We start from the raw sequence: 26,222 nt of genomic DNA on the forward strand, positions 1-26,222 counted from the left end.
ACCGATCTACCAAGTTGCTTGCAGCATGTTCTTCCACTATGCATTGGCCTCTACCTCTTCTTGTTGTTCGGTCTGGGCTTGCACTCATCGCCTTGTACTGGATGCAGCATGACCTTGTTGGGGTAGCTGGCGTTGTTGCCATTGAAGCCTTTGCTCCAGTCATATCCGACCGCATAGGCAAAGATGGACCCGTTCGTGTTGAAAGTGGTGGCAGTGATCGAACCACCCACTGTTGGATACCCCTTGAGCCGGTGTTTGGCATCCTTGTCCCAGAAGTGGAAAGTGCCATCGCTACCAGCTGTGCTGAATGTGCCGTGCTCGGGGTGGAACGAAATATCATTGACCGCATAGACCTGGGTCGTGTTGCCTTGAGCAGGATCTCGGTGGCACTTGAAGGAGAAGTTGGATCTGTCTTGGCGTTAGTCAAGGGTATACCACCAAAGCGGGAGTCGCCAGCTAGTCAATTTACTTACCCTGCGTCCTTGTCCTCCACGTACTGGATAGCACAACGACCCTCGATACTGCCAATGGCAAAACCGGTCGAGTCGGTGAAACAGCTCACCACTCGTGTCTGCCACTTCAGAGGACTCTGGAGCGTCTTGTAGAATTTGAGAGGATCTGCAAGGTTGACCACGTTGATATATCTGTCGGCAGTACCAATGACGAGCAGGCTGTTGCGGACGTCCATGGAGTATACGCGCTCCTGGCATTGTACTGTTCCGACTGGGTTGGAAGTGCGCAGATCCCAGTACTTGACAGTCTTATCCCATGATCCAGTCACCAACATCGGCCCGTTCGAGTTCGGCGAGTCGAAAAACTTGGCGGACTTGATCGTCTGATCGTGGGCAGCGACCTGAGCTGTCTGGCCGGTGGTGATGTCGAGGCACTTGGCCTGCTTGTCGGCGCCGGCTGAGACAATCTTCGTGCCGTCCTGTAGCAATTCGGCAATTAGCACATCACATCCGTGGGATACGTATGCAAGCGAGGGCAACGCGTTGGCCGTTACATACCTTGGAAAAATCGACACTGAAGACCGGATCTGTGTGTTCGTAGACGTGTCGGCCTTGGCTCTGGCCTTGAGCGTTAATCTCGTAGATGCGGACCTTCTTGTCCCAGCTGGATACTGCCAAGAGATTCTTCTCGGTACCGAAGGCCAGGTCCGTCACCGTGTCTGAAGGAGGGTCGTTGACGGGGACATCGTTCTTCAGGTCGCCAACGGTCGAGGTTGCCGCGGCAGAACTGCTGGAACCGAAGAGACCAGACATCTTGATGGCTTCGGCTTCGCTTGGAAGTTTTCAGAGTTCAAATAGTCGAGTTGTGTCCAAGAGGAGTAGCCGTCGTCGCTCCGAAGCCGAGCTGTCGTGAAACGAACTGGTCGCGCGTTGGGAAGGCGCAAGGCTCGGGCGCGTTCCGTTCGGTCAAGCGTCGCCTCTTCGTCGCGCCAGAGTGTTGAGACGGAACAGGCGGCTTCAGTTCGTCTGAGGTCAGCTCGGACAGTGTTGTGGTGAGCTTTCTGCTGGGCTCTCGGTATGATGAAAGCTCGATGCGTGCGATCACGTAGATTTATTTGGACTTGCTACCTAGCTCTGGCGCCTGGGGCCTGGATTTTGGAGCTGACCATGATTGGCTGTTCTGTTGTGGTGGGTCCAGACTGCCCAGCCTCGCCAGGCCGCCCGCGCCAGCTTACCGAGTCACTTGCAGTGGTTGACAGCAGGGGAAAACAATGGGACGAATGCCAAGAATATTCACTTTAAAGTCGAGGCCGAAACATACTTTGACTGTGGCGTTGTTCATTGATAGTCGAGAGAGTTGCCTCGCAAGTACAGAGCGTGATGACCCGCCTGAGCACAGGCACATGCGGTAGAGATAGACCGAACTGGTCATGGTGAACTAGTCTGCGCAGAGAGTTGCTGCAAGCTCTGTGGACTGTTTACTAATGGCGCCGATGCACCTTGAGATCTTATCACGCTTTCCTCTTGCAGGCCAGTGGAGCGAACTACGTGGATATGGATGTCATCCAGTATCTGACCGAGTAAAAGCAAGCCACCGACACGCTCGACACTCCTCTACCCCTGTGTAATGACGAGCCCAGCCGAAAACTACATGAGTCAACTCGAGCAGACGCTTTCCGTGTTGATGGGATGCCCACCGCTTATTGGCCTTGGAGCAGCCGGGCTGACAGTGCAAAGAGCCGGATGGAAGTCACAACTGAGCTCTGGATACAAGATGACTCGAAGTCTCGAATCCGCGATCGGCCTGTATGGAGACTCTGCGACGTGGATGATTGTGAGCTTCTGCAACTATCTTCATGGGGGAGTAGTGTCGGGGAGGTATGTTAAGGACCCCACGGCGATTGGCCGACAGCATGGGGGTCAGCACTGACGCACGGCGGCCAGGGTCCTGGTCGACCCGGCCCTTCTGACCTTGGAGCCAAGGCGCAGCAGCCTCTGAGCGAGCATGCCTCGTTGCAGTGACCACAAGGAACAGAATTGCCAGGCCGGGGTGAATGAATAGGGATTCATGAAAGCGCGTTTCGTCACACCTCCAGCAGCTTGAGCACTGCATCGCTGCCACGTGCATACGAGTCTCTAGCGACTTTTTCTTCGCGGATCTGTTCCGGTCCTCGCCACGTCGCGACCCTGCAGCTGACAGTCTAAGCTTTATTCGACGTGGTGGCTTATGGATCGACCTGCAGGGAAAGGGGCGGCGGCTCGTTTCGAGCCAACGTGAGGAATACGAAGCCTTTCTTTTCAGGCACAACTTTTCATGGTGGCACAGATGCTAGGCGTCGTCGGCAAACAGTCGTCCGTCATTGCCTGACCTCATGCACTGAAACTTCCTGGGCAATGACTTCTTCGCTTGTCTCACCATCGTGACCATGCTGGCGAACCGCCTCCAGTGGCGCATTGCCCTTTCCGTCACCCTGGGCCTTGTCCTCCTGGGACTTCTGTACCTGAATCAATCACAGGACTATCTGAGCTTGCGCGAGCATATCTTTGGCGACAAGCTGGTCCCGGATCCAGCCTCGTCGCCTGACGTCCCCGTCGATCACGGATCGCACAAGGTCGAGCTCGTCGTCGCGAGCACCAAGGCGGAGGATACTGCATGGGTCACGAAGCACTTTCCCGACTGGCACCCGCAGATCTACGTCGTCAACAACAAGCATGCTACGCTTACCGTGCCCAAGAACAAAGGCCGCGAGGCTATGGTATACCTGACGTATATCATCGATAACTACGACGACTTGCCAGAGAACGTCGTCTTCATCCACGCCTCGCGGTTCGCCTGGCACAACGACGACCCTGACTACGACGCCGTCCCGACGCTCCGCAACCTGCAGCTCGACTATGTCGCCGAGTCTGGCTATGTCAATTTGCGGTGCGTCTGGGTCATCGGCTGCCCTTATGAGATCCATCCGTTCCAGGACGCAGGACACAAAGACGAGGGCAGCAAGACTCCCTCGGCTAAGGGCGTCTACAAGCAGGCGTTCGAGGAGCTGCTACCAGGCACGCAAGTGCCCGAACTTGTCGCTGTGAGCTGTTGCTCGCAATTCGCCGTCACGCGACAGACGCTCCAGACGCGGCCCCGTTCAGATTACGAGCATTTCCGGGACTGGCTGTTGAAGACGCCGCTCACCGACGACTTGAGTGGAAGAGTACTGGAGTTTTTGTGGCACAGTAAGTGGTCCAACCTGCCATGACATTGTAAGCAGCGAGACATTGACGTTCCCTCGCCAACCCTGCAGTACTATTCGGCAAAGACGCCGTCTTCTGCCCTTCCGCTGCGACATGCTATTGCAAAGTATTTGGCCACTGTAACAGCACCTGTACGGACTCGGCGTGTGACGGGAGATACACCTTGCCTCCGTACTCCCAGTTGCCCAAGGGCTGGCCGTTGATCGGATGGAAGGATGAGCACAGGAATTATACGGGGGAGCTGGACTGAGCTGGTGTTAATTTGCATCTACGAGCGATATCGTCATTTTTCTGCATATATATCTTCAAAAAGATTCAGCATGTCGCTTTTGCATGGTCGAGACAACGCTTGGAGAAGTCGTGGACGGTATTTGCTGTGCCCAAGAAATGAGTTCGGATCCGCCTGGCATCTCCCACTGGAGCAGGGCCAGCTTCTCTCGGCGTGGGTGCTCGTCCACCGCCTGGCAGAAACGTACGCCCCACCTAAAAATTCCACGCGCTTCAAAACGCCAGGCATGATGCAAAGGATGGAAGTTCTCTTCTCTCTTTCTTCCCACAACCCCCTCGCCCAACAAATCGCAGTCGAAGCAGCATACAGAGAGACAAGCGTGCCCTCGCGGTCGCCTCTGTCTCTCGAGCCTCGCGGCTCACCTGTTCAATTCACAATCGCTTTGGGAGAAAGTCCCCGGACACACAAGGACGCACCTTCACATCTCGGTGTGAAGGGGTGTTTCATGCGGAAACGCGCCGCCATAGAAGCATAGCGGTTCACGTCCCCCCATCTGTTCTATTCCTCTCTTCAGCTTCTTGCTCCCGTCTTGTCGTTACAATCTTCGCTGCCTACCCTCTCTGCCCTTCGGATCTCACGCTGTTCCCTCTTTTTGCACCTTACCTTGGCACCCGAGGAGACCAACATGGACGAAGATACGAGTCCGCGCTCCTTGGTGTCCGGGTTCGGTCCGTAGAAGGGGAACACATGGCGTGTCTTCCAATCTTGTGGCGTTGAGGCGGTGCGTCGATGGCTTGTCGCGGGCGCGCGGATCTTTCACAGGGTTTGGCTTGTTGAGACGGCTCTGGAGCGCTCAGGATGGGTCGCGACGACGAATTCCTTGGATTTTCGTCGAGATCTACAGTTATGCGATTGCTGCCGGGTCCGTCAAAAAGATCTGGTGGTTACTCGATGGGGCTTATTCTTGGTGCGAGGGGGTTCGTCGCCCTTTTTATCCTTTTCTTCTTTATTTGGGAGAAGAGAGAACACACGAGCGTGCGCTTCTCGCTGGACAGGCTGACTTGCCAGTCGTGCTTCGAGCATCTTCGGAGACAAAACATTTCACACTCTTTACGAGATTTCGATCTGTCGAAAGCTCGACCAACTCTTTTGTCTTCGTCGAGCTCGAGCCCGACTGGTGTCGACGCCGTACCGGCTTTGGCTCCGCCTACAAAAGGTTTGTATGCTCCTTTGAGCATGGCAATTCAGTATCTTGGCGGTTGGTCGGGGGATGATGAGATGTTCAGGTGATGAGACCATTTATAGAGTCAAGCACAGAGGCGGCCCACCGTGGTTACAGCCATTGTTGACAAAAAATGCGTTATGGTATCTGATGAACATTTTCCAAACCTACTTTTGCCTTTTGAGGCAGGAGTCCCTTCTAGTTTATAGCATGATAGCTTTATTCGTGTGTGCTGGGCATGATTGTATAACGAGCCACCACGTATTTGTTCGTAAGGACATTATAGCGCGAATGCATCTTATTGTGCCTGTGTAGCAAGGTATCTCTGCAAAGCAAACCCGGCAGTCTCCATTCCAACCCAGACCAAACCCACGCTGCGCCTGTCAACGCCGCCCAAAGTGCAAAATAACAAAAGCTGGACGGACGGACTCGCTCATCCTGGCTCTCTCTCACATCAACCCTCCAAGGACTACCTTGCCCACATTCTCCACCTCCTGTTTGAGCATGGCCCTGCTCGTCGTCTCAAACTCCTTAACGACGCCCTGCACGATGATCTTGCGCACGCGGCTGTCCGCCTTGGCGAACAGCTCGGCCACCGCGGGCGTGCAGTCCTTCGGGTTCGGCACGAGGCTCATAAGGCGGGTGTAGCAGTCAATCAGCACGTCGCACAGCGTCGCAAAGGTCTCGAAGAAGTCCGGCTCAAACGGCAGGTTGGGCGTCAGCAGGTGTGTGTACTCCTCGCCGGGGAGCAGGTCGTTGCCCTCCCCGCCGAGGCCAAAGTTGATGACGCTCGTCGGCGCGTTGACGGCCGCGCCGTTAGTCGCCGTGCTGCTGCCCGGGCCCGCGTCCACGATGTAACCCAGATCTCCTGCTGCAGATGTCCGGCGGCCTTTGCCGCCGGCGCCTCGGCGGAACATTTGCGGGAACTTGCCGCGTGAGAAGGAGCTCGAGTTTATGCCGTTCTCGGTGTGTATCTGCTGGTAGGATTCGAACTCGGTGAGGAGGGTGTTGAGGGAGCGCAGGAACTCGAGGGCGGTCGAGGAGCTGAGGTCGATGACGATGGGCAAGGAGAGCCCCAGGAGAAGGTAGTTCATTGCCCGACGAGCCAGCCTGCGGCTGTCGTAGTACGGCATGCGTGCGAGATCGGGCTTGTCGAACATGAGCGTGTTAAACCAGAACAACCGCCCTTCATGCCTGCGAGTTGCATATGTCAGCATGGCGGACTTTTATAACTTGGAAGACAACAAGACCGGAGTAGAACAAAGAACTGGGTGGCGTACGATTTGCGCAAGTATTCTAACGTCGATATCCTCTTATTTGACATTTCAAAAATATGCGTGTGGACCATGGATGATGATCCTTCTATTGGTGGTAATTGCATCTGCGCCGGCACACCGTTTACTGGCGGCGACGCAGCTGTGAATGGGTAATAGCTCGTCATGTTGGCCGTGCTAGCTGATGGGGTCGCCCGGCTGGAGGACCTCGAGAAGGTAAACGAGTCGATGAGGGTTGTCGGCGTCGGCGGGGGCGGCGGAAAGTCTAGGTCGTTCTTGGTCGCTCTTGAATTGGCCAGGAAGTCGGGGATGGCTGGCGGGATCGAAGGGTCGGTCTTGATCGTTTCGCCTACAGAGCCAAGGCCTCCATTGGATGAGCGGCGCCTCCCTCTGTCATGGGAATTGAAGGACGGCTTGCGCACAAATGAATGCTTGCGCTCGCGCTCCTTATTGTCGGGCGCCGTGAGCGGGTCGGTACCTCCCGAGCTTGTGCCGGGCCGTGTCTTGCTGGCACTCGCGGTTGAGCCTGTTTTTGTGTGTTTACGGCCCTCTTCCTTGCTCCCGCCGTCGTTGCCGCTCCCTCCCCATATCGGCGTCGTGAAGAAAGGAGGCGCGCTCTGGTTGGAGGCTAAGCTGGATTTCTGCATAATGATATAAGCACCCCCGCTTTATCGCATGCTGCTGATGGTGGGAAAATCGCTGGTTTCCTGGCTTGTCCAATCCGAAATGCAGACGTGGGGACTTTGTCTCTTGTGAGCTTCTCGTGTTATGTCGTGCAGGAGCTCGATAGGTTTCGTCCTCCAAAAAAAAAAAAAAAAAAAAAAATTGTGGAAGAGACCCAGGAGACAAGGACGCGTGGGAGAGCGATCGCAGGAAGTGCTTAAGGGTCTTTCATGCCCGGCTGGTGGGTTCCTTTTGGCGTTATTGTGGCTCAGGATCCCTGGATCGGGTCCGAGCTAACGGGTGAACCGAGACGATCAACTGAGTCGTCCGTGCCTCCGTTTTTGGGGGAATGCTGGTGGCAGGTGAACGTATGGCCAAGAAGCACGTCTTGGCTCGTCCACAGCCAGGTTAATGATCAATCATGCGAACTCGGAGTCGGGTATAGCGTGCGAGCGTAAGTGACATCCGTGATGGATCCGAAGCTGGACTGATCAAAGATGCCCTGGTAGGGCACAAGACTACGACTGTGTGTGTCTAACACGTACGAAGAAGACCTTGCTTGGGTAGCAACGGAGGACACGGTCTGTGTCCGAGCGCGCAAGCAAGATGCTTCAAGTATCAAATCCGGGATCAACGGGCAGGTTGTGGCCGGCGCGGCACCTAGTAGAGGACCATGGGATCTTGGAATGCCTGAGCGACCCCAGTTGAGTGGGCTGCTTCTCCGGGCGATTCAGGGGTTCGTGGAGAACGTTCACGAATGCACTCTGACAGCGCCAGGGGACCAATGATAGGTTTGCTTTGCGAGAGATCTGCAGAAGACCCCGTTGCCAACTGCAATATAGTGAAGCAGACCGAGATGATAATCATCGCCTCCACGAATGTCTGAACAACTGGACAGTCATCGCTTGAACTGCTGATGGTTCCTTCGAGAAGTCTCATGGCTAAGCGCAGCCAAGACAGGGCTAAAACTTGCAGGCATTCAGCTGGGTTTGCCAGCCTGGTCGTCAGGAGGCGGCTCAGACGTTTGGAGTGCTCGTCACCCACCTGTCAGGAAGGGGAAGCGGTCGTGTGGCTGCCCCTGACATCATGGCACAATACTCGTGCGTCTTTGGGCGACCTTCAGAGTCAGGGTCCCCTGAGCTACCATGGCTGCGCTTCAGACACTAAGCGCTTTGGTGCAGAAAGCCCCGACCCAGGTAGTCCTGCCTGCCTAGAAGTGATCTGGTTGCTGAGCTTGAAGGACAACGCTTGGCCTTTGTATATTGTTGATCTAATCCTCATGCTTGACGATGTTCGCTTTGGGTGCTGTGGACATTCAATGATATGTGAAATACAATCCAGCTGGAGCTCGAAGCGAGGCGCAACCTTTCGGGCACTTTGTCGAGAATGTGTAGGACCGTCGTGCCTCTGGTTATGTTTGAATGACCACGGCCAGGAGGGTTGCATGTGGCCCCATTTAAATTGTTTGGTGATTGCCCCGCGCACCGCAAGTCCAGAGCTGTGGTGCGTCAGGCGCGTCAAGCTCGTCTCCCCTCCACATCTCAACGGCAGCTTCGCCGAGCTGCAAACCCCAAACCCGTGACCGCCGCACACAAGCAAGTGCGCAAAGATGCCAAGGTAAGCTCTCCTGGCAATGTGAGATGATCCAAGCTGATGCGCCGACAACAGAGAAATCATAACCATCCAGGCCGGCCAGTGCGGCAACAGCAGTAAGTGTCCCTACATCGCAATCACCATCCGACAGGCTCTACAATTCGGAGACCCAAGGCTGTACCCAGCAGCGGAAACATACTGACCCGCACAAGTCGGCAGTCAGTTCTGGCAACAGCTGTGCCAGGAGCACGGTATCAACGAGAATGGCAATCTCGAGGACTTTGCGACAGAGGGCGGCGACCGCAAGGACGTCTTCTTCTATCAAAGTGACGATACGCGATATATCCCACGGGCCATCTTGATCGACCTCGAGCCTCGCGTCATCAACGGCATCCAAAGCAGCCAGTACAAGAACATCTACAACCCAGAAAACTTCTACATTGGAAAGAGCGGCATAGGAGCCGGAAACAACTGGGGTGATGGCTACCAGACTGGCGAGGCTGTGCACGAGGAGATCATGGACATGATAGACAGAGAGGCGGATGGCAGTGACTCCCTAGAGGTAGGCAAGACGATCAACTAGTTCCCCCTGCCATTGACCCAGCTAATATGAGTCGAACAGGGCTTCATGCTTCTCCACTCCATCGCAGGTGGTACTGGTTCAGGTCTGGGTTCGTTTCTCCTTGAGCGGATGAATGATCGCTTCCCCAAGAAGATTATTCAGACGTATTCGGTCTTTCCCGACACCACAAACTCTGGTGACATCGTGGTCCACCCTTACAACAGTCTTCTCTCCATGCGGCGGCTCACGCAGAATGCCGACTCGGTAGTTGTTCTTGACAACGGAGCCCTCAATCACATTGCAGCCGACAGGCTACATATACAGGAACCATCATTCTCGCAGACGAACCAGCTGGTCTCCACGGTCATGTCGGCAAGCACGACTACATTGCGGTATCCCGGTTACATGCACAATGATCTCGTCAGCATCTTGGCTTCGCTGATTCCCACGCCGCGGTGCCATTTCCTGATGACCGCTTACACGCCTTTCACGGGCGATCAGGTTGAGCAGGCAAAGACGGTGCGCAAGACGACGGTGCTCGATGTGATGCGACGTCTTTTGCAGCCCAAGAACCGAATGGTGTCTACACAGCCTGGCAAGAAGAGTTGCTACATCTCAATTCTCAATGTCATCCAAGGCGAAGTGGATCCTACGGATGTGCACAAGAGTCTTCTGCGCATCCGAGAACGGCGACTCGCGACCTTCATCCCGTGGGGTCCAGCGAGCATTCAGGTCGCCCTGACAAAACGCAGCCCCTATGTCCCCATGAGCCATCGTGTCAGCGGGCTTATGCTGGCCAACCACACTAGCATTGCCACAGTGAGTTCCATGATACTTGTTGCGTATATGGTTGATACTGACATGTTCTCAAGCTCTTCAAACGTATCGTCCGACAGTATGATGGCATGCGGAAGCGCAACGCCTTCATGGAGATTTACAAGAAGACTAACCCGTTCTCGGAGAACTTGCATGAGTTTGACGAGGCGAGAGAAGTCGTTGGAGACCTCATTGCTGAGTATGAAGCAGCAGAGGATGCCAACTATCTGAACCCAGATGAGGGTGACAAGGCAACGTCGGCGGAAACCGACAAACGTGTTGCCTGAGCACATAGATTGATCGGCTCTCACGATTTTATGATTGATTTTGCTCCATGGGGAGCATCATGGCGGGCAAACTCGCAGGCGTTAGGTGTCGTCTGTTTCTCATAGTGGCATTAAGCCTTGATCTTTGTAAAGATACCTGAATGACAAAGAGCATGCCAGCTCCAATGTGGATCCAAGGAGGTCAACTGCCATCTCGTGAAACGCAGCCTGCTGCCGCAAATACTTAGTGTATGAGGTCGCTGGGGCATTTGCAATTGTGCTACTATCGCATGCCTGCTCATGGATCGAGATCTCGGCGTGTCGTATTCGCCATGGTTACCAGCGGTGAACTCATCTCTGACAAGAACCTTGGCCAGCCAAGTCGGGTGACGGCCGGAGATGTGTCGTGTGCGGCGCGGCTGGCTGATGCGGTAGAGGATCCACCACGGACCGGGCGAGGAGGTGATTGACCGCCGTGCATCCCGGCCTGCATCCACACTCCACCCTCGACGGAAAGCCCCGACATCTCACTGGCACTTTGACGTCACGCCTAGCATCAATCTGACGTCAAATTCTCTCACCGGGCGGACATTCTACTCCTGTCCAGCACTGTCATGAGCCTCATGGCAGAGCTGGCAGGCACAATCAATGATGGCAGTGTGACATATATGAAGGACGGCGACTTGCTGTTGCCGGCCTGAACACTTCACGTCAAGTTTCCGTCTCTACACACACCATAAAACTGCCTACACAGCGATACCAAAATCAACGCTGGCCAATTCAATTCACCAGGAAAGAACGACAAGAGCTACCCTACCTTTATAGTTCAGATTCAAGTGAGTCTTGATCGCTGCCTGGGCATACCTTGTCTGCTGTGACGACATTCCGCTGACACAACCACACCCAACCCAGCCAAGCCATCCAACATGCCCGCCGATCCCCAGAAAGTCGACGAGGTCCGCCAGAACCTGCCCCTCCCCGAGCAGCCCCCTGTTCCGTCCGACTGGCAGAGCGCCGACGCCCGCAACGTCAACGTCGGCAGCGGCCGCGATGTCACTTCTGACATTTCAACCGGGCCCGCCTCGACCGCGGGTCTGCGCGAGCCCCAGGCCTCGGACAACGTCGACCTGAGCAAGATTGGCCGGCAGGGCAAGGACAACCTCGACGGCCCTCCCAAGGATGCCGCTTATCGCCGCTAGAGGTCCCGTGTCATGAAAGAAAATCAAAAAGAAAAAGAGGCATTGCAGTTCCATCAGCGTTGCGGAGTATTGTTGATTAGAGAAGGACTTGAGAGATTGACAAGGGTCAGTTTGCGTATGGGTATACAGCCCTTGTACGATATATGCTGTTCACCAAGTTGTCCAGAGAGGGGGTTTGGGTAGTCCTCGCAACCATGAAAGAGAGATAAAACATTTAATGAACGACGATATGACGATATAATACCGAATGTCTCGATTGTAACAATATTCGTGCAATTAGCCTGAAGTGACAGACCATCCCATTTTGGATCTCGACTGATCCTTTTAATGCTTTCCTTTCTCCTTGTTTGTATCCAGTGGGCCCTTTCATAGACCTCACAGCATCACTACGACGGGTAATCAAACTCGCGAACTAGCCCGCTGTATCCCATAGCTGGACAGTGCCGCGCGGGGGGGGGGGCGATATTTGAAGGTCCGCTACCGCCGTTTCGTGTGGAGTATATACTGCTCGTGCTATTACAGATGTGTGTATTGAGGTGTGTGCGTGTGTGTTTGATGAAGAAATGGGGGGCCATAAAACGGAAGAACGTTTGCTAAAGCTCGACAAATTCATGTCACGGCAGCGTGCATTATCGTACAAAACCAAAGTGGCAGAATCACCAACCAAAAGATCCGACGCTTTGTATATATCCTAAATCTACATGCTATATGTATAAGTGCGCGCCCGGAAGATGTACACGCCCTCCTACAACAATGACTGACTGCGGAGAGGCCGAGCTCTGCATCCTCAAACCGGTTTCCCTTTTGCCGCGCGAGCAGCTGGCAAACCGTCGTGTGCTGGACTACCAACTACAACTTTGCCGCCAGCCCGCCCCTCCCCGGACTGGGCACCTGCACCACCAGCTTCCTCTCCTCATCGCCACTGCCACCGGCACCGCTGAGCTCGACCTCCTGGCAGTCCTCGATGGGCACGTCGTTTGCAAACTGCACCACGACGAAGTCGATTGCGCTGCCGGCGGGGCCCAGCGCGACCATGGGCGCATGCCACGTCCCCGCCGCGTAGGTGACCGCCTGCTCGCCCGTGGCGATGAACGCGACCAGCCGGGTGAGGTCGGGGAGTCCGGGACCGGGTAACCGCGGCTGTTGCTGCTGCTGCTGCTGTTCTTCTGCCGCCGCCGGCGGGGCGGGGAGGTTGGCCGTGTCCTCGCTGCTCGCCGGCAGGGTCGGTGCTACTATCACGAGATAGCGCTTGCTCGCGTCGGCCGTGAGCGGGATGAAGGTTTGCGAAGTAAAGGGGTGCCGCTCGAGGACGCCGACCCGGAACACGCTGTCCCTGCCCAGGTCGCGCGCGCCGCACACAAACATGGTCATCCGGGGCGTGGCCGCCGCCGTCGCCGCGTTTTTCTCGTGGGTGCTGCTGCTGCTGCTGCTGTAGAGGTTCTGCATGGCCGCGAGGCCGCGGTACTGGATCGCGGACCCCTGGTTCGCGGACACGGCGCCATAAGGGAGGGAGCCGGCCGCGATGGACTGCGGGGACGTGTTTGAGGGGAGGGCCTCTGGGCGGGGGTTTGCGATGGCCGTGCCGAAGGGCGCAAAGGCCTCGCGCGTCAGTGGTGACACGGAGATTGTGCGCGAGGCCGGGATAGGGATTGTTTGGACAATCATTGCGGTGTGAAACTGCTGGTGCTGCTGGTGCTGCTGCTGGTGGTGTTGTGTGGATGGCGTGGTGTGGGTGCAATTAAGTGAGAGCACTAGTACTCTGCCTTGGATATCTGTGCAAGCAGCGGATGGATGTTGAGGAGCGAATAGAGAGAGGTGAAAGGGCGTTTTGAAGTTCAAAAGATTGAACGATGTTGTTGCGGGATGCGGTCCGGAGGAAAGCCTGTGGCCGTACTGTGGGGCTCTCGGGCTGGAGAGCTCCGAGATAGGCGCCTGGCGGCCGGCTCCGCATCCCCGGAACGGGCGCCGTCAATAATCTAATTAGTTAGCAGCTCAACCTGCGCGTGCACTGCAACTCGTGGACCTCAAGCATCATCAACATCTGCGGCACACCCGGTGCGATTCCTGCCATTATGGCAAGCTGACATGGCACCAAGATATCCTGGGTTCCTGGAGCTCCACCCTCCTGATGCCAAGCAAGCATGGAATTCCGGCAAAAGGTCCTAGGCCTGCGCTCAACGCACTCACGCTTCAGGAACCGTCATAGGGCAATCCCAACGCCAGGCCCGTCACCATGCAGCGACATTGGCTCGGGTAATTGATCAATCATCATTATCATCATCGGAGGCGCAGAGGTGCTTACAGGCGGCCGTGGTCGTCTGCTGGCTGACAAGGGCCCCTAAGCGTCTGCACCTCTAGCCGTTCCATACAAAGTGCCAAGCCCACATGGGGTCCTGGCCTACACCTCGTCCAGGACGGGTCTCAACGCCACATCAGACGAGCCCGGTGGTGATTCCAGTTGCATCAAGTAGAGTGTGTCGACAGGCGTGCGTTCTGCCAGTCAATGATAGTAAGGCTTGCGGACGACCCGGCAGGCAAGCATGTTGTTCGTGGCCGCGATGAAGAGTGCCCACGGTCGGGTGCCTGTGTGACGGTGTAGAGTCAGGTGCCAGCAATGGTGAGGAAATGTGTCGCAGCCTGATGCTTGGAAGCCGTGTCTGCGTGCAACATGACATGACTCTGCTGTGAATGACGTTGGTCCAGCACATGAAGACTTTTGGACATCCATTCCCCTAGTCAGGACATCTGCAGAGTTACCGTAGCAGAGTGGAGACATTGTGAGGGTGACGGACGACGGTGCAATCTCAGTGGAAAAGAGCCGCCCCGATGGCTTGGGCGCGCCGGGCCAATCACCAGCCCAGGGTGGCTGTCTCGGAGCCAGAATGGCGGTACTTACATGCGCTAGCCCGCCTGCTTCTAAGCTGACAGCACGCCGGCGCGGGCCCCATTGTCCATATCAAGGTAGGTGGCGCTGGTTTGCCTTTGTTTCGTTGCTCTGGAGAGTCGCATATGTCATGTACTTGGTCAGATATTGGGCAGCCCGCGTGGCCAGCTGAAACAACCCTCTACCAGCAGGGCCATTCTTGCGACTGTGCCGGGAGAGGCTCCCCTCAGAAGCATGGGGGATGGTGACCCGTCATCGCCCAGGGGCGTGGTGGAGGGAGGCCCCTGCTGGGATTCACGACCCTGGGCGCCCCTGGTTGGCCATGCCTGGCCCGGGAAACGAACCTGGGCCGGCCCACGATGCGCATGCGGGAACAGCGCTACTGCATTATTACGCTTCATGCAGGTCCGTCCGCCCCTGTGCCTGGTGGTGGGGAAAAAAAGAATCCGCCTGGAAGGGAACGCAAGTCGCACGCGCCGGCCGGGGGCCAGCCATGTGATCTTTGTGATAACAGCACGGCGTCGTCCCTTTGCTTCCTCTTGCTCACCTCCTCGTCATCCTGAAGCCGCCGTGCTCAGTCAGTCCTTTCCTTTGTTGCTCTGCCCAGTCGTCGCCGCAGTGCTGGTTGTCGCCGCCGTCCCCGTCCGTCGTCATCGCTGCCAGATCCCACTCTGCGTGCAGATCATCGCCCACGGCCCCTGACCCCAATACGAGGTTGACGACCCGGCGCGCCGTCCGTTCTGCACTGCAACCTTCTCCCGGCCTCTGTCGCGAGCAGCCGCAAACCACGCCATCGCTGGTCGGGGCGGCTTTTGCATTCATTCATTCTTCTTGTGTCTTTGATTCTGTTTCTTTCTCGCTCCGCATCGCCTCGGGAGAGTCGTGTCGACTGCGTTCAAACCAGCAACCATGCCACTGTCACGCGAGCCGAGTCTGCGCAACTGGATGAAGTGGAGCTCCAGCAGCAGCAGCAACTCCAATAGCAGGTACAACCGTCCAATTTGCTTTCCTTTGCTACCCCGCGAGACAAGGTGGATTTCAAGACTGACCTCGTCTCTTCTTGTACTGCAGCCCTGCCCTCACCGTCAACAAGGAACCTTCAGAAATCATTCACCTTGGCGGAGGCCGCCTGGAGAGCCCTCTCATCGTAATCCCACCAAACTTTCTCGACGAGCGCCGCCTAACAGCATGGCCCGGTGGTCCGCCTCCTCCCGCACCTCCCGCCGGCGGACTCGCGAGGAGCAACACCGACGCGGCCGCGCTTGGCCACCACAAGCCCCTGGACGGGCCAGAGGCGACCGAGTCGCTGTCGAAATCCAACCCGGCTTCCTTCACACTGCGCCCGGCGCCCGGTAGAACACACCATCACCACCAGCAACAGAGCGTTGACAGCTTTTCCCTCCTCAGCCCACCCCTCTCCGCCACCACCGGATACCACGCTTCTTTCTTCCCCCAACGACCGCAGGAGTCAGAGGATGAGCGTCCCGGAGATCGATCACCCGCGTCGTCAATATCAGCAGCATCGTCATCCCAGTTCAGCATCAAGCCACCGCCGCCGTTGCGCACCCGTGAGGCACTCGCCTCTCCACTGACACCAGCGACCTCGATTGCTTCGGGCCCGCGGACCGCGCCATTTAAGACTCCCACGGACAGCTACTACTATGATCAACTGTCTCCAGATGCAATTTCCGTGGTGTCGTCCCCTGGCGGCCGACCCGTGCTGCACACAAAGTCTCCTAGCCATTCAGGACACTTTCCCACGCGGAGCTCCTCGAAGGGGCCGAACTCGCAGCCCAAGCACCTGCGTAGGAGCCAGTCAGCGGTGGATAACAGCAGGAAGTACAAGACAGCGGGCGCTCCTGCTGTGTCGGTTGATGATATGCAAGAGGAAACCGAGCCCGAATGGCCGCTCAGTCCTGTCCCTCTTGAAATGCAATCGAAAATCAGCCAACAGCCGACCTCCGCGAATCTTCCACAGGTCGTGGTGGTGGACTATCCACCGCCTCACAATAGCCCTCCAAAGCGACCTCTGCCAAAGATCGTCTCGATTTCAGGATCGCAGGGTGTGAAGACACAGCTGTATAGTGATGTTGCAAACGAGAGACTCATGCCTCCAAAGACACCGACCTCACAGAACCCAAGGCACACGACACAGGAGCGGCTGTGGCTTCACAAGAACTATCGCGGCGAGGCGGCGTTCTTGAAAGCTTGGGGTCTCGACATCGAAAAGGAAGAAGACCGACAGGAAGGAAAGACAATCTTACAGGAGCTGATGCAGGCTGAAGACGACGAGGCAGGGGATTCCCTGGTCGGTGCCCGGCTCCGGCTGCACCAGCACTCGACCTCGTCCGATCGGACCAATACATCATCAACGAGCTCAAGCGAAGATGCTGGGCTGCATGTCATTGAGGAAGAGGAAACGCGGTCACCACCAGCCTTGAAGGCGTCCACCCACTCTCGGTCCGCATCAAGCAACCGGAGAGCAAATGGTTCTTCGTCGACGCGGGGCCGAGCCCCCCCTCCTCGAGGACATTTCAAGTCTGAAAGCGAGACATCAGTGCTTGGTTCATATCTCGAGACGTGGATCGAGAAGTAACACCTGAGTTGGGGTCTTTCGTCTGAAGAGCGTTGTTTGTAATTGTCCCGGTGGGACATGGCAGCGGCGCAGCAGCGAATGCACTTGGTGTAGCGATTGGTTTGTTCGAAAAAGTGCTTTTTACATTGCGGCGGCGTTCTGAAATTTGGGTCGGGCTTTCTTGTACATTTATTGCGCCGTTTGAGGCGATAATCAGCATAGATTGAGAAGATCTAATCGATTTAGTGTAACCATAGTACACAAATATCCCCCGAAGATGCTAGGAACGAGGCGTTGAAATGAGACAGTTCAGAGGTCGTGACCTCTGTTTTGCATCACCAGGGCAACTTAACAGTCTCGTCCACCGACTCCTTTTGCCGGGTTTCCTGGAATTGGACGGCACAGCTGCCAAGCTTCGCTCATTCATTGTTGTCTCCAGAACATCGTTAGCGGCGACGCAGAGCATACTGAGCCCTAAAACACACTCCGTCAGCTGTAGGAAAGTATTGGTTCGCGCGGATAGGGGCACCGTCTTTCTCGCTCAAGACCAACGCCACCAGCCCTCCGTGGACAATGCCTAGACACAAGGCAAACAAGTCCGTGTCCTTTGCAGGCTATCCTTCCGTGACAGACACGTCGTTTCCTCCGGCTATTTTTCCCGGCATGTCGGCACAACAACCACGAGCGTCAGACAATCCTGGCGGGGGAACGGGTCGAGGAGATACGAACGCATCATTGACGGCGCCGCAAGCAGGGACACAAGCACCAACAACAACAACAACAACAACAACAACAACAACAACAACTGCGAACACATCTGCAGCGCCTACAGCTGGGGCTGCAGGCACGACAAACACCTCACAGGCAGCAGCAGCAAGACAACAAGTCCCCGTCCAGGAACAGATCTCGACGACGGCAAGCGGTATCGGATCAAGCACAACAGGAGCGGCAGCGGCAGCGGCAACTACGGCAACTGCGGCAACAGAGCCTCCACCCGCGCATCTCCGATCATTCCTGAACCCTCCTCACCAGCAGGCATTTGGGCTCAGCAATCCAGTCATGTTTGGGGGCGCATTGTAAGTTCTTTCTTTCCGCAGCCTCAGCTTGTCTCTGTTGGTGATTCAACATTCCTTCTGTATTGTTGCCATGTGGTCTTGTTCCGGACATGCTTTCACGCGTTCCTCACACCACGGTCATGATGATAATGATGTCCACCTTCTTGTTGCGAGATTTCACGAAGGCAACCACAACCTCTGCTCCCCCCTGCTGCTCTCTGAAATGTAACTCCATAGGGACAACTAGACAAACCATGGAGAGAAACAGGCACGCTAACCCATGGTATGATCCGCAGGGGCACCCCTCCAGTAGTAGTGTGCTTGCCACAGCCCACCCTCAACCCGAACAACAGCATGATGACGACGATGACGACGATGATGCCTCCACCACCACCAAACCCCTTCAACATGGCCGCCGCCGCCGCTGCCGCCGGCTCTGGCGCGCCATTCCTCCTGGCCAATCCGCCCATGGTCGGCCCTTCGATCCCTACGCCGCCGCCAGGAATGGCATCGTGGTGTAAGTCCCTTTTTGCTAGTGGTTTTCCTTATCCTTCCCCTCCCCCTCCGGCCTTTTCCCTTCCCCTGGATCGCTCGTTTTTCCTCCTGATCCTCCTACCACGATTAACCCAATGCCCACTGTTTCCCTCGGACCCCGCGCACGTAACGAACACCACAAGGGGGGTGGAGGGAGAGAAAGCCACACGAGAGAAACACATGTACACACAAAATTCACCCAGCTGACTCTGGACATTTGATACTGTGTGTTTGTGAAACTCAAAGGCCACCCCAAGGAATCGCCCTTCTTCGCCGGCGCCCAGGGATCGCTGCTCAACCCGCCGGCACACATCACGCAGTGGCCCCAGTACCAGCACCAGCAGGGCACGGTGGCAACGAGGGTGATTTGCTGCGCGCCGCCGCCGCCGCCGCCGTACTATTACTACCGGTATCAATGACAAGAACGTACACCCCTTAGTTGTTACGGGCAAAAAAGAAATGTACTAGTCTGGAAGGGAGATTGACCGTGCCTAGACGGAGGGGGCCAGCAGGAAAGCTGACCCAGCGAGACAAAAGCGAGACAAAAGCGCGGAGAACACAGGCAGCACACAAACAGCAAGAGGGCAAATGACAAGACGGGCTCCATAGAGGGATGTCATGGGCAGGAAGGCTGGCAATCCCACACACTCACACACACACACGCAGACACACCCCACACCCCCGCATCAGTCTCTCTCTCGCTCTCTCCCTCGCTCTCGGGGGTCCTGAACATGGGCGACCAGTCCATGTCCGTAACGTATGCCTCGTTCGTTGGATTGTTCGCTACTTCGTTCGTTAAATCTGCAAGAGGCGGATTCCCCCCCGTCCCCGCCAGTGGAGAGAGACTTGAAAGACAGTATGGATGGTCAGGTCACTCGGCTTTTGTGTGTGTGTGTGTGTGTGTGTGTGTGTGTGTATGTGTCATTCCGTTGACGAAGTTTCCGCATGGACGAGATGACAGCACAGCCAAAATTCAACAGAAGTGATATTGATAGTACCCAAGGGGTTTGCCCCTCCCCCCTTCTCTCCCTCTGGTTTCACAGGCAGGTCCTGTCTCCTCCACGAAAAAAAAGGAAACCCCCAAATGGAAGAGACAAAATCTGCACGGGCGTACTTAAGACGAGATGGCGTACATCCGACTGCCTGCAAGTGCCCAATGACGACATACAGAGAGGAATTGAGGAGAGCTCCGTGAGAATATTTGCCATTTCGGCTCTACCTCTCCTGGTTGGTGTTTTCACTTTGATTGCAATGATTCTGCGGAAAATCCTCGACGCGAATCCTCCCCACGGTCGTGAAATAAAGTGCTGTGCAACATGAGGACATTTGAATTATGATTACAATACAAGGCTGGACGACCACGCAACTGGCGGCACCAGTATGGTCTGTCGGTATGAGCGGTGAAAATCCCAACAATTTGCAGACCAAAAAACATGCCCTATGCTTCACAGTCATCCCGTGTGCCGGATCAATGTGGCAAAACTTTTAAAGGCAATTCCATATCGACACCACGTCTTCGCTATTTGCAGCGGCGAGACTTCCCACTCCGCCGTAGCAACTCTCCAACCTGACAATGCATTCAGGGCTCGTGGCTGTCCCTCTGGACGGCGTATAAGTGGTCGCTGCTGCGTCTCGATGAGCCGGACGCCGACGAGGCCATACTACTCGACGCCATGCTGCTTGACGGCCCGAACCCCGAGCTACCATCTCCCCCGCTGACATCGGTCCCATCTCCACCTCTGAGCCAGGCCTGTAAGGTCAAGACGGCCCGCAGCGCACTGGAAGCGGCAAACCAATTCTCGGTGCCAATCTCGAGCCCAGATGTGGTCAACATACTCTTGACAAACCGGCTGTGTGGTGTTGTGGCAGCCGTAGGTAGGATGACGACGATGATCCACAGAAAGATGCCCGCCAGTGACTTCCACCGCGTCCGTGGCACTCGCCACACCGTCGTCCAGAGCTCGTAGAATTGTTCGTGTGAGCACACCTTGCTGAAAGGTTGCCGCTCAACTATCGCCGTGGCATAGAGCAGCGCTGCTTGCCGGATTGCTTGGTAGACGGGGTCGGTCGTGTCCTCACTCATGCTTGATGGCGAGTCGATAGGAGTTGCTTGACCTGTCACCATCAGTGTTCTGTTGACATGGTTCTGAGACGGCTCGTGAGGACCCGGAGACTCTGGAGAGTGTGCCGGCAACTTGGAGATCCTGTTTAGAATCCAGCGGGACGTCGTGGCAACCTTGCTGAGCTCTGCCTGCGAGGAGTGTGCGGGCAGACTCGTCACGGTGGCGATCAGAAACCGGATATCATCGAGGATAGAGGCACTTGCTGGATGTAGCTTCAACCCAGATGTGCAGTCTGAAAACGTCACCATGGACGCAACTAGTGGGGTGTTGTGAGAGATGCGGAAAGGACCTGGGGTTGGATCTGAGAATGCGGGTTCGCGGCTATGCTGGAGATAAGGAGGTCCTTCAAAGGCGATGGCGATAGAGTAATCCAAGCTTAAGAGAAGTAAGAATCTGTGTTAGCAATCTGCTCTCACAGAACCTGCGACGCCGGGTGAAAACTTACAGAATCACCATCTTGCTCAATAGGCCCCCCAGTCCTAGTGTGTTGAAGCCTCCCCGGATCCGAATGAGTTCGCGCATGCCACGCAGGTGTGCTCTGAGATCATGCAGAGCGCCCCAATACCATTCATCCGCGATCAGATGCGCAATCCCGGCTATGACCTCGTCTCCGGTGCTTCCATGCTCTGAGCGCAGTAGATCGTTCAACATGCGGATGGCATGACCCTTGATGGCGATTGTCATTGTCTTGTCAAGGTAATTCGTCTCATGCAGGTAGCTAGCCGCCGAGTAGATTGCGATGTTGACGAGCAGCGGGCTCTGGAAGCAAAAGGGCATATAAGTCTTGAAATATGGTCCGTTTGGGTCAGGATTTCCATCGATCGAGCACCTGAAGCGGGACATGAGTTTGACATCTGCAAAGACGTTTAGTTAGCCCACTTGAGGCCGCTTTCACCTCGCGGCGCGCGAAGACCATGGCAGCCTCCAGTACGTTGAGTGACCAAGTCGACTTACAGACTTGGAGCAGGTCCGCCCTCAGTTGAGTCGTGACAAGTGGTAGATTCTGGGGTGTCTCGGCCTCTTGCTGCCGCGCGGATTCCAAATCCGGTTCACGAGTTGCAAGCACGAGCTGCTCCCAGTTGATTTCATCCTCGCTGGGACTTGCTCTTAGATTGACGATCAGCTCGTTCACCGTGTAGTTCGTGTATTGCAACAGTCGTGCGGCGTCATGGAAGGCAGCCGAGTGCTCGGCACAGTGGCTCTCGCATTTGGGCAATACCCCTGGCCGCGTGCCCTCCCAGTTGTGAGGCGTCACTTCATGGTTTTGCGAGTTCGGAAAGGCCGTCAAGATGTCGAGATCTGACCACGAGACCAGAGCAACCAGCTCGTTTTCCGCATCACTTGTCGAGTTGGGCGACCTCGTTAACGGAAGCAGCGGATCCCTTGCATCATGGAGAAAACGTCCACTATCATCTCTTGTCTGTAGAGTAGCGAGCAAAAATGTCGAAGTGTTCGGTATGGGGAATCCCTCTCGTCGTCTTTGCCAAGCGTTAGAGCACTTCAGCCACGACTATGGTGGCGCAACAGCACACATGAGCACTCACTTATTTTCTTTGTACTCGCAAGCTGGCTGCGGGAAGCGGCGAGCACAATTGCTACAAGGATGTCCTTGGTTACACTGTTTGAGGACGATAATGTCAGAATTGGTGCTTTTTAGGCAGGGCGACAAGAAGATCATCGGGAATCCTGCTTCGCTGGCAGGAAGCACGGCGGAGATGAACAAAGTACAGTAGCCACGAATCGGACTCACGCGTTGCTTACGCTTCCTGCATTCGCCGCAGGATGTCGTATGCCGTTGTGCGCGGGGCTGGCGCATCGAGGTTGGGGCCTCGGCCATGTCGTGCCTCAGACGTGGATTTTCAAGCTGTTCACGGTCAGGATTTGTGTGGGATTACTGCGACAGTGGCTGGTCATTGCCCTTGGCGAGTGGAGGCGACAAAACGTGTGCTGCAGAATGTTGGAGGTCCTGCGTCTCTGTGGGCGAAGCAATTGGACCAGGCTTAGGGTGTGTTATTTTGTCTTGGAAGTTGCAAATGGTCCGGCACTGGTCGAGCTGGTATAGATCTTCTGTCCCGAGGGCTGCAGGAAAAGTGAATGCTCTCACTCTACACTGTTCAAGGCGTTTGTGTGGAGGTAATAGTACCGAAGAAGCACAGAAAATGGTGTCGCAGGATAGGAGCCAAATGGAATTCGCAGGGAAACCTGGGCGGAGCCTGAAGTGCTGCAGAGAGGAGATATATGGTCTTGATATTCGTCAAGCCCCACGTGTGCATCCAATTGTCAAGAACAGGTCGACATACCGGGTGGGTGGTCAAAGAAGGGATGTATTGTCGCGTGGGACTTCATGAGGCGTTCTGCTGGTACGGTGTTCGCCCTACAACAATCAGCCCGGCAGCTCTTGTCTGACCGGCGACTTGTGGGAGGAAAGTAGCCCAGCAGATATCGATTGGACGAAGCCGTGACGAACAACTTGATCAGATGCGAGACTGGGAGGATGCCTCACCCGACATCTATCGGAGGACAGCCGTAGCTGACCCAGTGGCTTTTGAAAGGTTCGCTTTTTGAGTGACACGGATGTAGTTGGTTGATGGGACCCGACCTCATTGCAAAAGCCTGTGGCCATCATTCATGGTGCGGTGCAGTACGGGCTCATGAAAATGATCATGCCAGACGGGAAGACGATTGGTGGTTGGGCATTTGGTATGTGTTCATAACGAGGTGGGTGGATGTGGTCTCGGCAACGGTGTCCATTTTCTGTACTCAAGGTCGAATTATGTCTCTTTTCACTTTGACACCTCTCAGGGGCCCGGCAACGTCCACCGAGGGAAATCAGCCTCCAGGTGGGAGGCTTTGGTAGAACCAGCCCGACTTAGACAAGTTACCGAGCCGCTGGCACACCCGTCGAGCTTGCTTCCAAGGGGCCATCCATCAGGGGCGGACTTTGTCGAATAGCATCTAGACATGACGGGTACGCCAAGGGCCCACACAACACGGTGGCTTGAGGTGGGTGATTCCACAAAGCTTCTTGAGGTCACCCTCAACCAAGGAAAGCAAAGACTCAAAAGTCATATGCTGGGGGAGGGGTGCGCTGACAGGTAACGCCACAGTGTCTCTACTAACTGAACCGGCCGGCTCAGTAGTGGTATGCCTGTAACGTCGTGCCTTATGTGACGAATCGACCTGCGGGTAGGGTACCATGCTGCAAATCCTCTGCTGTGTCGACACAAGGGTTTGTTGGCGCAAGCCGTGTCCTGCAGTCAGCAGACGCCACGTCCGTGTCGAGGCATGTCTGGAGATGCTGCGCTTTGATCACAAAACGGACATTTCGGTCGGGTACGGCTGCAGTGTGCCTAGGCGCACTACTGGACAACGGAAAGGCCCAAGTAGCAAAGACAGTAATTTAGTAGGCGACACAGCAATCGAGGATCTCCAGCCTTCTGGACCTGCCACACGAGAACCACCTCAACGGCACGAACGCCTTGACTCGCCCACCTGAAGCGTCGACATCGGAGATAGCTATATTGGGAATAGCGCAGAACAGCCCCCCCCCCAGTGGATGGGTGCATGGAGATTGCATGTCTGCAGCTCGAATTTAGCACGCAACCCTCCAAGTCCCGGTTCTTGGCGGCACGCCAACACCAGGAGTGGGACAGGCAGGGTTGGGCTGTCCAGCAGTGACTGTGCAGTCACGCTTCCGCTAGGGCTGAAGAGGGCAGATGGCGTGTATGTAGGGCCGCTGGCACCAGGAATGATCTCGATCATGCCTCCCCGGAAGTATGAAATAGGGCTCGTACCATCCGCGCGGAACAATGACCTCTTGCTTCGGTCTTGATTGGTTCTTCAGAGACCATGGCGGCCTGGTGGCACACGCATAGTGGGAGGCTGCAGTTGCGTGGAGTCAAAGGCGTAACGTTGGGGTCCTGGTCAACGCCTCGAGGTGACAAATTGCTTATCGTGTATTTCGGAGCTGGCTCCGCACCAAGCGCCCCTCTTTTTCTCTTCTATATTTCGGGGTTCTTGGTTGCAATGGGATGGCTGTCGAGAAGGGGTCCCTTGAGGCATATCAAGACTGTGCCCATCTTTATTTCCTTGGGGGAACGCATCACAAGTACTCGGGAGAAGTTCCAAGGCGGCTGGTACGAGACGGACGGGACCCATGCTGGGGGCCCCCGCAGTGGTGACGCCAGCCGGACACCGTGAAATTCTTCTGACACGATACGGAGCTGCTCGCCGAACCAGAACGGTCCAAAGCCTGGGCAAATCTTGGCAGGGCTGGATATTGCTGTTGCTGCTAGGCTGTGTGCAACGGGCGGCTCACGGGACGACGATGTAATAGCGGTGGAGGAGGAGGTGGTGGTGGAGGTGGTGGTTGATGATTGCCCGAGGGCGACTGAGGATCGGGACGAGGGGAGCTGAAGCGCCATCGGCTACCAGTTCGAAACTCACAGGCGAGCCGAAATGACACGCCCGGCATGCACCATCCATCGTTCCTGCCGCCCCACCCGCAGCACTTGGTGCCAGGTCTCCGCCTTTCAGCCTCCACCACGACGACTGACAACTCTGCCTAGCGTACGCTAAGTTGGAGACTAAGGTAGGCGGCCAGACAAGGAAGCAAAGTGACGAGACGAGACGACACGACACGAGCTTCGACATTTACTACATCGTGGGATTAGACATCCCAGCCTCTTTGGATGGCTTGCAGCTTGGCTACAGTGCTTTTCCCATCCCGCGACTGCGCTGTCTGGCCACCCCCCTCGTGCCAGCGGCTCGAGACGAGGGTATGCACCCCATTCGCAACTCACCCGACCAGCTGAGCATGCCAGCGCCCACCCACCCTGGCCGGCCCGCGCGTCACAAGTCTGCCTCGTCGTTCAGCCCCGTGCCTGTCTGACCCTTCAGCTGCCTCTGGCGCCGTTCGTCCCCAGGGCCGACTCCAAGATCCTCCATCGTCCGTGGTGTTGGCCAGCTTGCTTGCAGGAAATCCTCCAGGCCTCTTCACATCGCAGCGCCGTAGGCTTGATCCAGGTTGTTGACTTCACTCATTTGCCTAATTCGGGCCAAACTCCGCACAATGGCGCCGCAGCCACAGGTCGAAAATGGCAAGCTCCAACCGAGACAATGCATGCCACTCGGCCGACAAGGCACAAGGCCCGTCGCATCTGCAGCAATCACCCTCCCTGCAGTGAGACCCCTATAGCACGAGGGACCAGTTTAGTACCACATGATATTCAGTGGTGCTCGATAACGAGGTGTGGAGCATCCGCAGGATATGCAACGCAGGTGCAAACTGGCTCAGTCTATCTTCGCAGCTTCAAGCACTCTGATCGCGAGAGCCGAGCCTGGGCATGGCCTACGGGCGAGCACGGCAGCGCAGCAAGACACCAAGAGCACAGAGGGGTCGACCGAGGTCAATACAGATTCTACCAACGTTGCCCAATCTGTGCTTAACCGCCGCCAGGGCAAGCGCCATCTCGCTAAACCTTCCCAGCCACGACGTGTGTGCCTCTCCTCGGTAGGGCTGTGACTCGGAGT

At 56.1% G+C, this 26,222-nt stretch overlaps 10 protein-coding genes across 10 annotated transcripts; 5 read left to right on the top strand and 5 right to left on the bottom strand.

Moving 5' to 3' along the window:
- Nucleotides 1–50: 50 nt before the first annotated feature.
- B0I36DRAFT_249021 (WD40-repeat-containing domain protein) lies at nt 51–1,265 on the bottom strand (the record flags this gene model as incomplete). Its single annotated transcript, XM_046150438.1, has 3 exons — nt 51–408; nt 474–931; nt 1,011–1,265. 3 exons carry the CDS (start codon nt 1,263–1,265, stop codon nt 51–53), a joined length of 1,071 nt encoding a protein of 356 aa, XP_046009101.1.
- Nucleotides 1,266–2,539: 1,274 nt separating this feature from the next.
- B0I36DRAFT_329351 (uncharacterized protein) lies at nt 2,540–4,122 on the top strand. Its single transcript, XM_046154705.1, has 2 exons — nt 2,540–3,677; nt 3,746–4,122. The coding sequence occupies exons 1-2, from the start codon at nt 2,879–2,881 to the stop codon at nt 3,943–3,945; spliced, it is 999 nt and encodes a 332-aa protein (XP_046009102.1). The 5' UTR covers nt 2,540–2,878; the 3' UTR covers nt 3,946–4,122.
- Nucleotides 4,123–5,404: 1,282 nt separating this feature from the next.
- Nucleotides 5,405–7,230, bottom strand: B0I36DRAFT_150333 (uncharacterized protein). Its single transcript, XM_046148502.1, has 2 exons — nt 6,427–7,230; nt 5,405–6,340 (listed from the first exon to the last, which is right to left on the bottom strand). Exons 1-2 carry the CDS (start codon nt 7,065–7,067, stop codon nt 5,596–5,598), a joined length of 1,386 nt encoding a protein of 461 aa, XP_046009103.1. The 5' UTR covers nt 7,068–7,230; the 3' UTR covers nt 5,405–5,595.
- A 1,373-nt stretch (nt 7,231–8,603) lies between these two features.
- On the top strand, nt 8,604–10,504 carry B0I36DRAFT_272515 (tubulin/FtsZ family protein). The gene is made up of 5 exons (XM_046151315.1): nt 8,604–8,700; nt 8,752–8,792; nt 8,889–9,238; nt 9,299–10,057; nt 10,111–10,504. Exons 1-5 carry the CDS (start codon nt 8,693–8,695, stop codon nt 10,339–10,341), a joined length of 1,389 nt encoding a protein of 462 aa, XP_046009104.1. The 5' UTR covers nt 8,604–8,692; the 3' UTR covers nt 10,342–10,504.
- A 335-nt stretch (nt 10,505–10,839) lies between these two features.
- Nucleotides 10,840–11,765, top strand: B0I36DRAFT_329360 (uncharacterized protein). The gene is made up of 2 exons (XM_046154706.1): nt 10,840–11,156; nt 11,233–11,765. Exon 2 carries the CDS (start codon nt 11,247–11,249, stop codon nt 11,517–11,519), a length of 273 nt encoding a protein of 90 aa, XP_046009105.1. The 5' UTR covers nt 10,840–11,156; nt 11,233–11,246; the 3' UTR covers nt 11,520–11,765.
- Nucleotides 11,766–12,167: 402 nt separating this feature from the next.
- Nucleotides 12,168–13,382, bottom strand: B0I36DRAFT_329361 (ureidoglycolate hydrolase). Its single transcript, XM_046154707.1, has one exon. It carries the CDS (start codon nt 13,182–13,184, stop codon nt 12,369–12,371), a length of 816 nt encoding a protein of 271 aa, XP_046009106.1. The 5' UTR covers nt 13,185–13,382; the 3' UTR covers nt 12,168–12,368.
- Nucleotides 13,383–16,042: 2,660 nt separating this feature from the next.
- On the bottom strand, nt 16,043–17,374 carry B0I36DRAFT_150437 (uncharacterized protein). Its single transcript, XM_046148503.1, has 3 exons — nt 17,003–17,374; nt 16,668–16,943; nt 16,043–16,204 (listed from the first exon to the last, which is right to left on the bottom strand). Exons 1-3 carry the CDS (start codon nt 17,196–17,198, stop codon nt 16,140–16,142), a joined length of 537 nt encoding a protein of 178 aa, XP_046009107.1. The 5' UTR covers nt 17,199–17,374; the 3' UTR covers nt 16,043–16,139.
- Nucleotides 17,375–18,043: 669 nt separating this feature from the next.
- Nucleotides 18,044–19,287, top strand: B0I36DRAFT_329367 (uncharacterized protein). Its single transcript, XM_046154708.1, has 2 exons — nt 18,044–18,550; nt 18,814–19,287. Exons 1-2 carry the CDS (start codon nt 18,144–18,146, stop codon nt 19,004–19,006), a joined length of 600 nt encoding a protein of 199 aa, XP_046009108.1. The 5' UTR covers nt 18,044–18,143; the 3' UTR covers nt 19,007–19,287.
- A 488-nt stretch (nt 19,288–19,775) lies between these two features.
- On the bottom strand, nt 19,776–21,667 carry B0I36DRAFT_329370 (uncharacterized protein). Its single transcript, XM_046154709.1, has 2 exons — nt 21,136–21,667; nt 19,776–21,065 (listed from the first exon to the last, which is right to left on the bottom strand). The coding sequence occupies exons 1-2, from the start codon at nt 21,531–21,533 to the stop codon at nt 20,147–20,149; spliced, it is 1,317 nt and encodes a 438-aa protein (XP_046009109.1). The 5' UTR covers nt 21,534–21,667; the 3' UTR covers nt 19,776–20,146.
- Nucleotides 21,668–24,759: 3,092 nt separating this feature from the next.
- B0I36DRAFT_329377 (uncharacterized protein) lies at nt 24,760–25,037 on the top strand. Its single transcript, XM_046154710.1, has one exon. It carries the CDS (start codon nt 24,847–24,849, stop codon nt 25,021–25,023), a length of 177 nt encoding a protein of 58 aa, XP_046009110.1. The 5' UTR covers nt 24,760–24,846; the 3' UTR covers nt 25,024–25,037.
- Nucleotides 25,038–26,222: the final 1,185 nt, after the last annotated feature.

The sequence above is a fragment of the Microdochium trichocladiopsis genome (assembly GCF_020744255.1).
Source record: "Microdochium trichocladiopsis strain MPI-CAGE-CH-0230 chromosome Unknown B0I36scaffold_8, whole genome shotgun sequence".
In the NCBI taxonomy this organism is placed as follows: domain Eukaryota; kingdom Fungi; phylum Ascomycota; class Sordariomycetes; order Xylariales; family Microdochiaceae; genus Microdochium; species Microdochium trichocladiopsis.

Coding starts and splice junctions, on each gene's coding strand:
- B0I36DRAFT_329351 (XM_046154705.1), top strand. CDS start 2,879: ATGCTGGCGAACCGCCTCCAGTGGCGCATTGCCCTTTCCGTCACCCTG. Junction 3,678..3,745: donor ACTGGAGTTTTTGTGGCACA/GTAAGTGGTCCA, acceptor CCAACCCTGCAG/TACTATTCGGCAAAGACGCC.
- B0I36DRAFT_150333 (XM_046148502.1), bottom strand. CDS start 7,067: ATGCAGAAATCCAGCTTAGCCTCCAACCAGAGCGCGCCTCCTTTCTTC. Junction 6,341..6,426: donor TTAGAATACTTGCGCAAATC/GTACGCCACCCA, acceptor TGCAACTCGCAG/GCATGAAGGGCGGTTGTTCT.
- B0I36DRAFT_272515 (XM_046151315.1), top strand. Junction 8,793..8,888: donor CGGCCAGTGCGGCAACAGCA/GTAAGTGTCCCT, acceptor GACCCGCACAAG/TCGGCAGTCAGTTCTGGCAA. Junction 10,058..10,110: donor ACCACACTAGCATTGCCACA/GTGAGTTCCATG, acceptor CATGTTCTCAAG/CTCTTCAAACGTATCGTCCG.
- B0I36DRAFT_329360 (XM_046154706.1), top strand. CDS start 11,247: ATGCCCGCCGATCCCCAGAAAGTCGACGAGGTCCGCCAGAACCTGCCC.
- B0I36DRAFT_329361 (XM_046154707.1), bottom strand. CDS start 13,184: ATGATTGTCCAAACAATCCCTATCCCGGCCTCGCGCACAATCTCCGTG.
- B0I36DRAFT_150437 (XM_046148503.1), bottom strand. CDS start 17,198: ATGCTGATTATCGCCTCAAACGGCGCAATAAATGTACAAGAAAGCCCG. Junction 16,944..17,002: donor GACGAAAGACCCCAACTCAG/GTGTTACTTCTC, acceptor TCTCGCTTTCAG/ACTTGAAATGTCCTCGAGGA. Junction 16,205..16,667: donor TTCAGCCTGCATCAGCTCCT/GTAAGATTGTCT, acceptor GCTCCTACGCAG/GTGCTTGGGCTGCGAGTTCG.
- B0I36DRAFT_329367 (XM_046154708.1), top strand. CDS start 18,144: ATGCTTTCACGCGTTCCTCACACCACGGTCATGATGATAATGATGTCC. Junction 18,551..18,813: donor GCCAGGAATGGCATCGTGGT/GTAAGTCCCTTT, acceptor TGAAACTCAAAG/GCCACCCCAAGGAATCGCCC.
- B0I36DRAFT_329370 (XM_046154709.1), bottom strand. CDS start 21,533: ATGTCCCGCTTCAGGTGCTCGATCGATGGAAATCCTGACCCAAACGGA. Junction 21,066..21,135: donor TTGAGCAAGATGGTGATTCT/GTAAGTTTTCAC, acceptor ACTTCTCTTAAG/CTTGGATTACTCTATCGCCA.
- B0I36DRAFT_329377 (XM_046154710.1), top strand. CDS start 24,847: ATGCTGGGGGCCCCCGCAGTGGTGACGCCAGCCGGACACCGTGAAATT.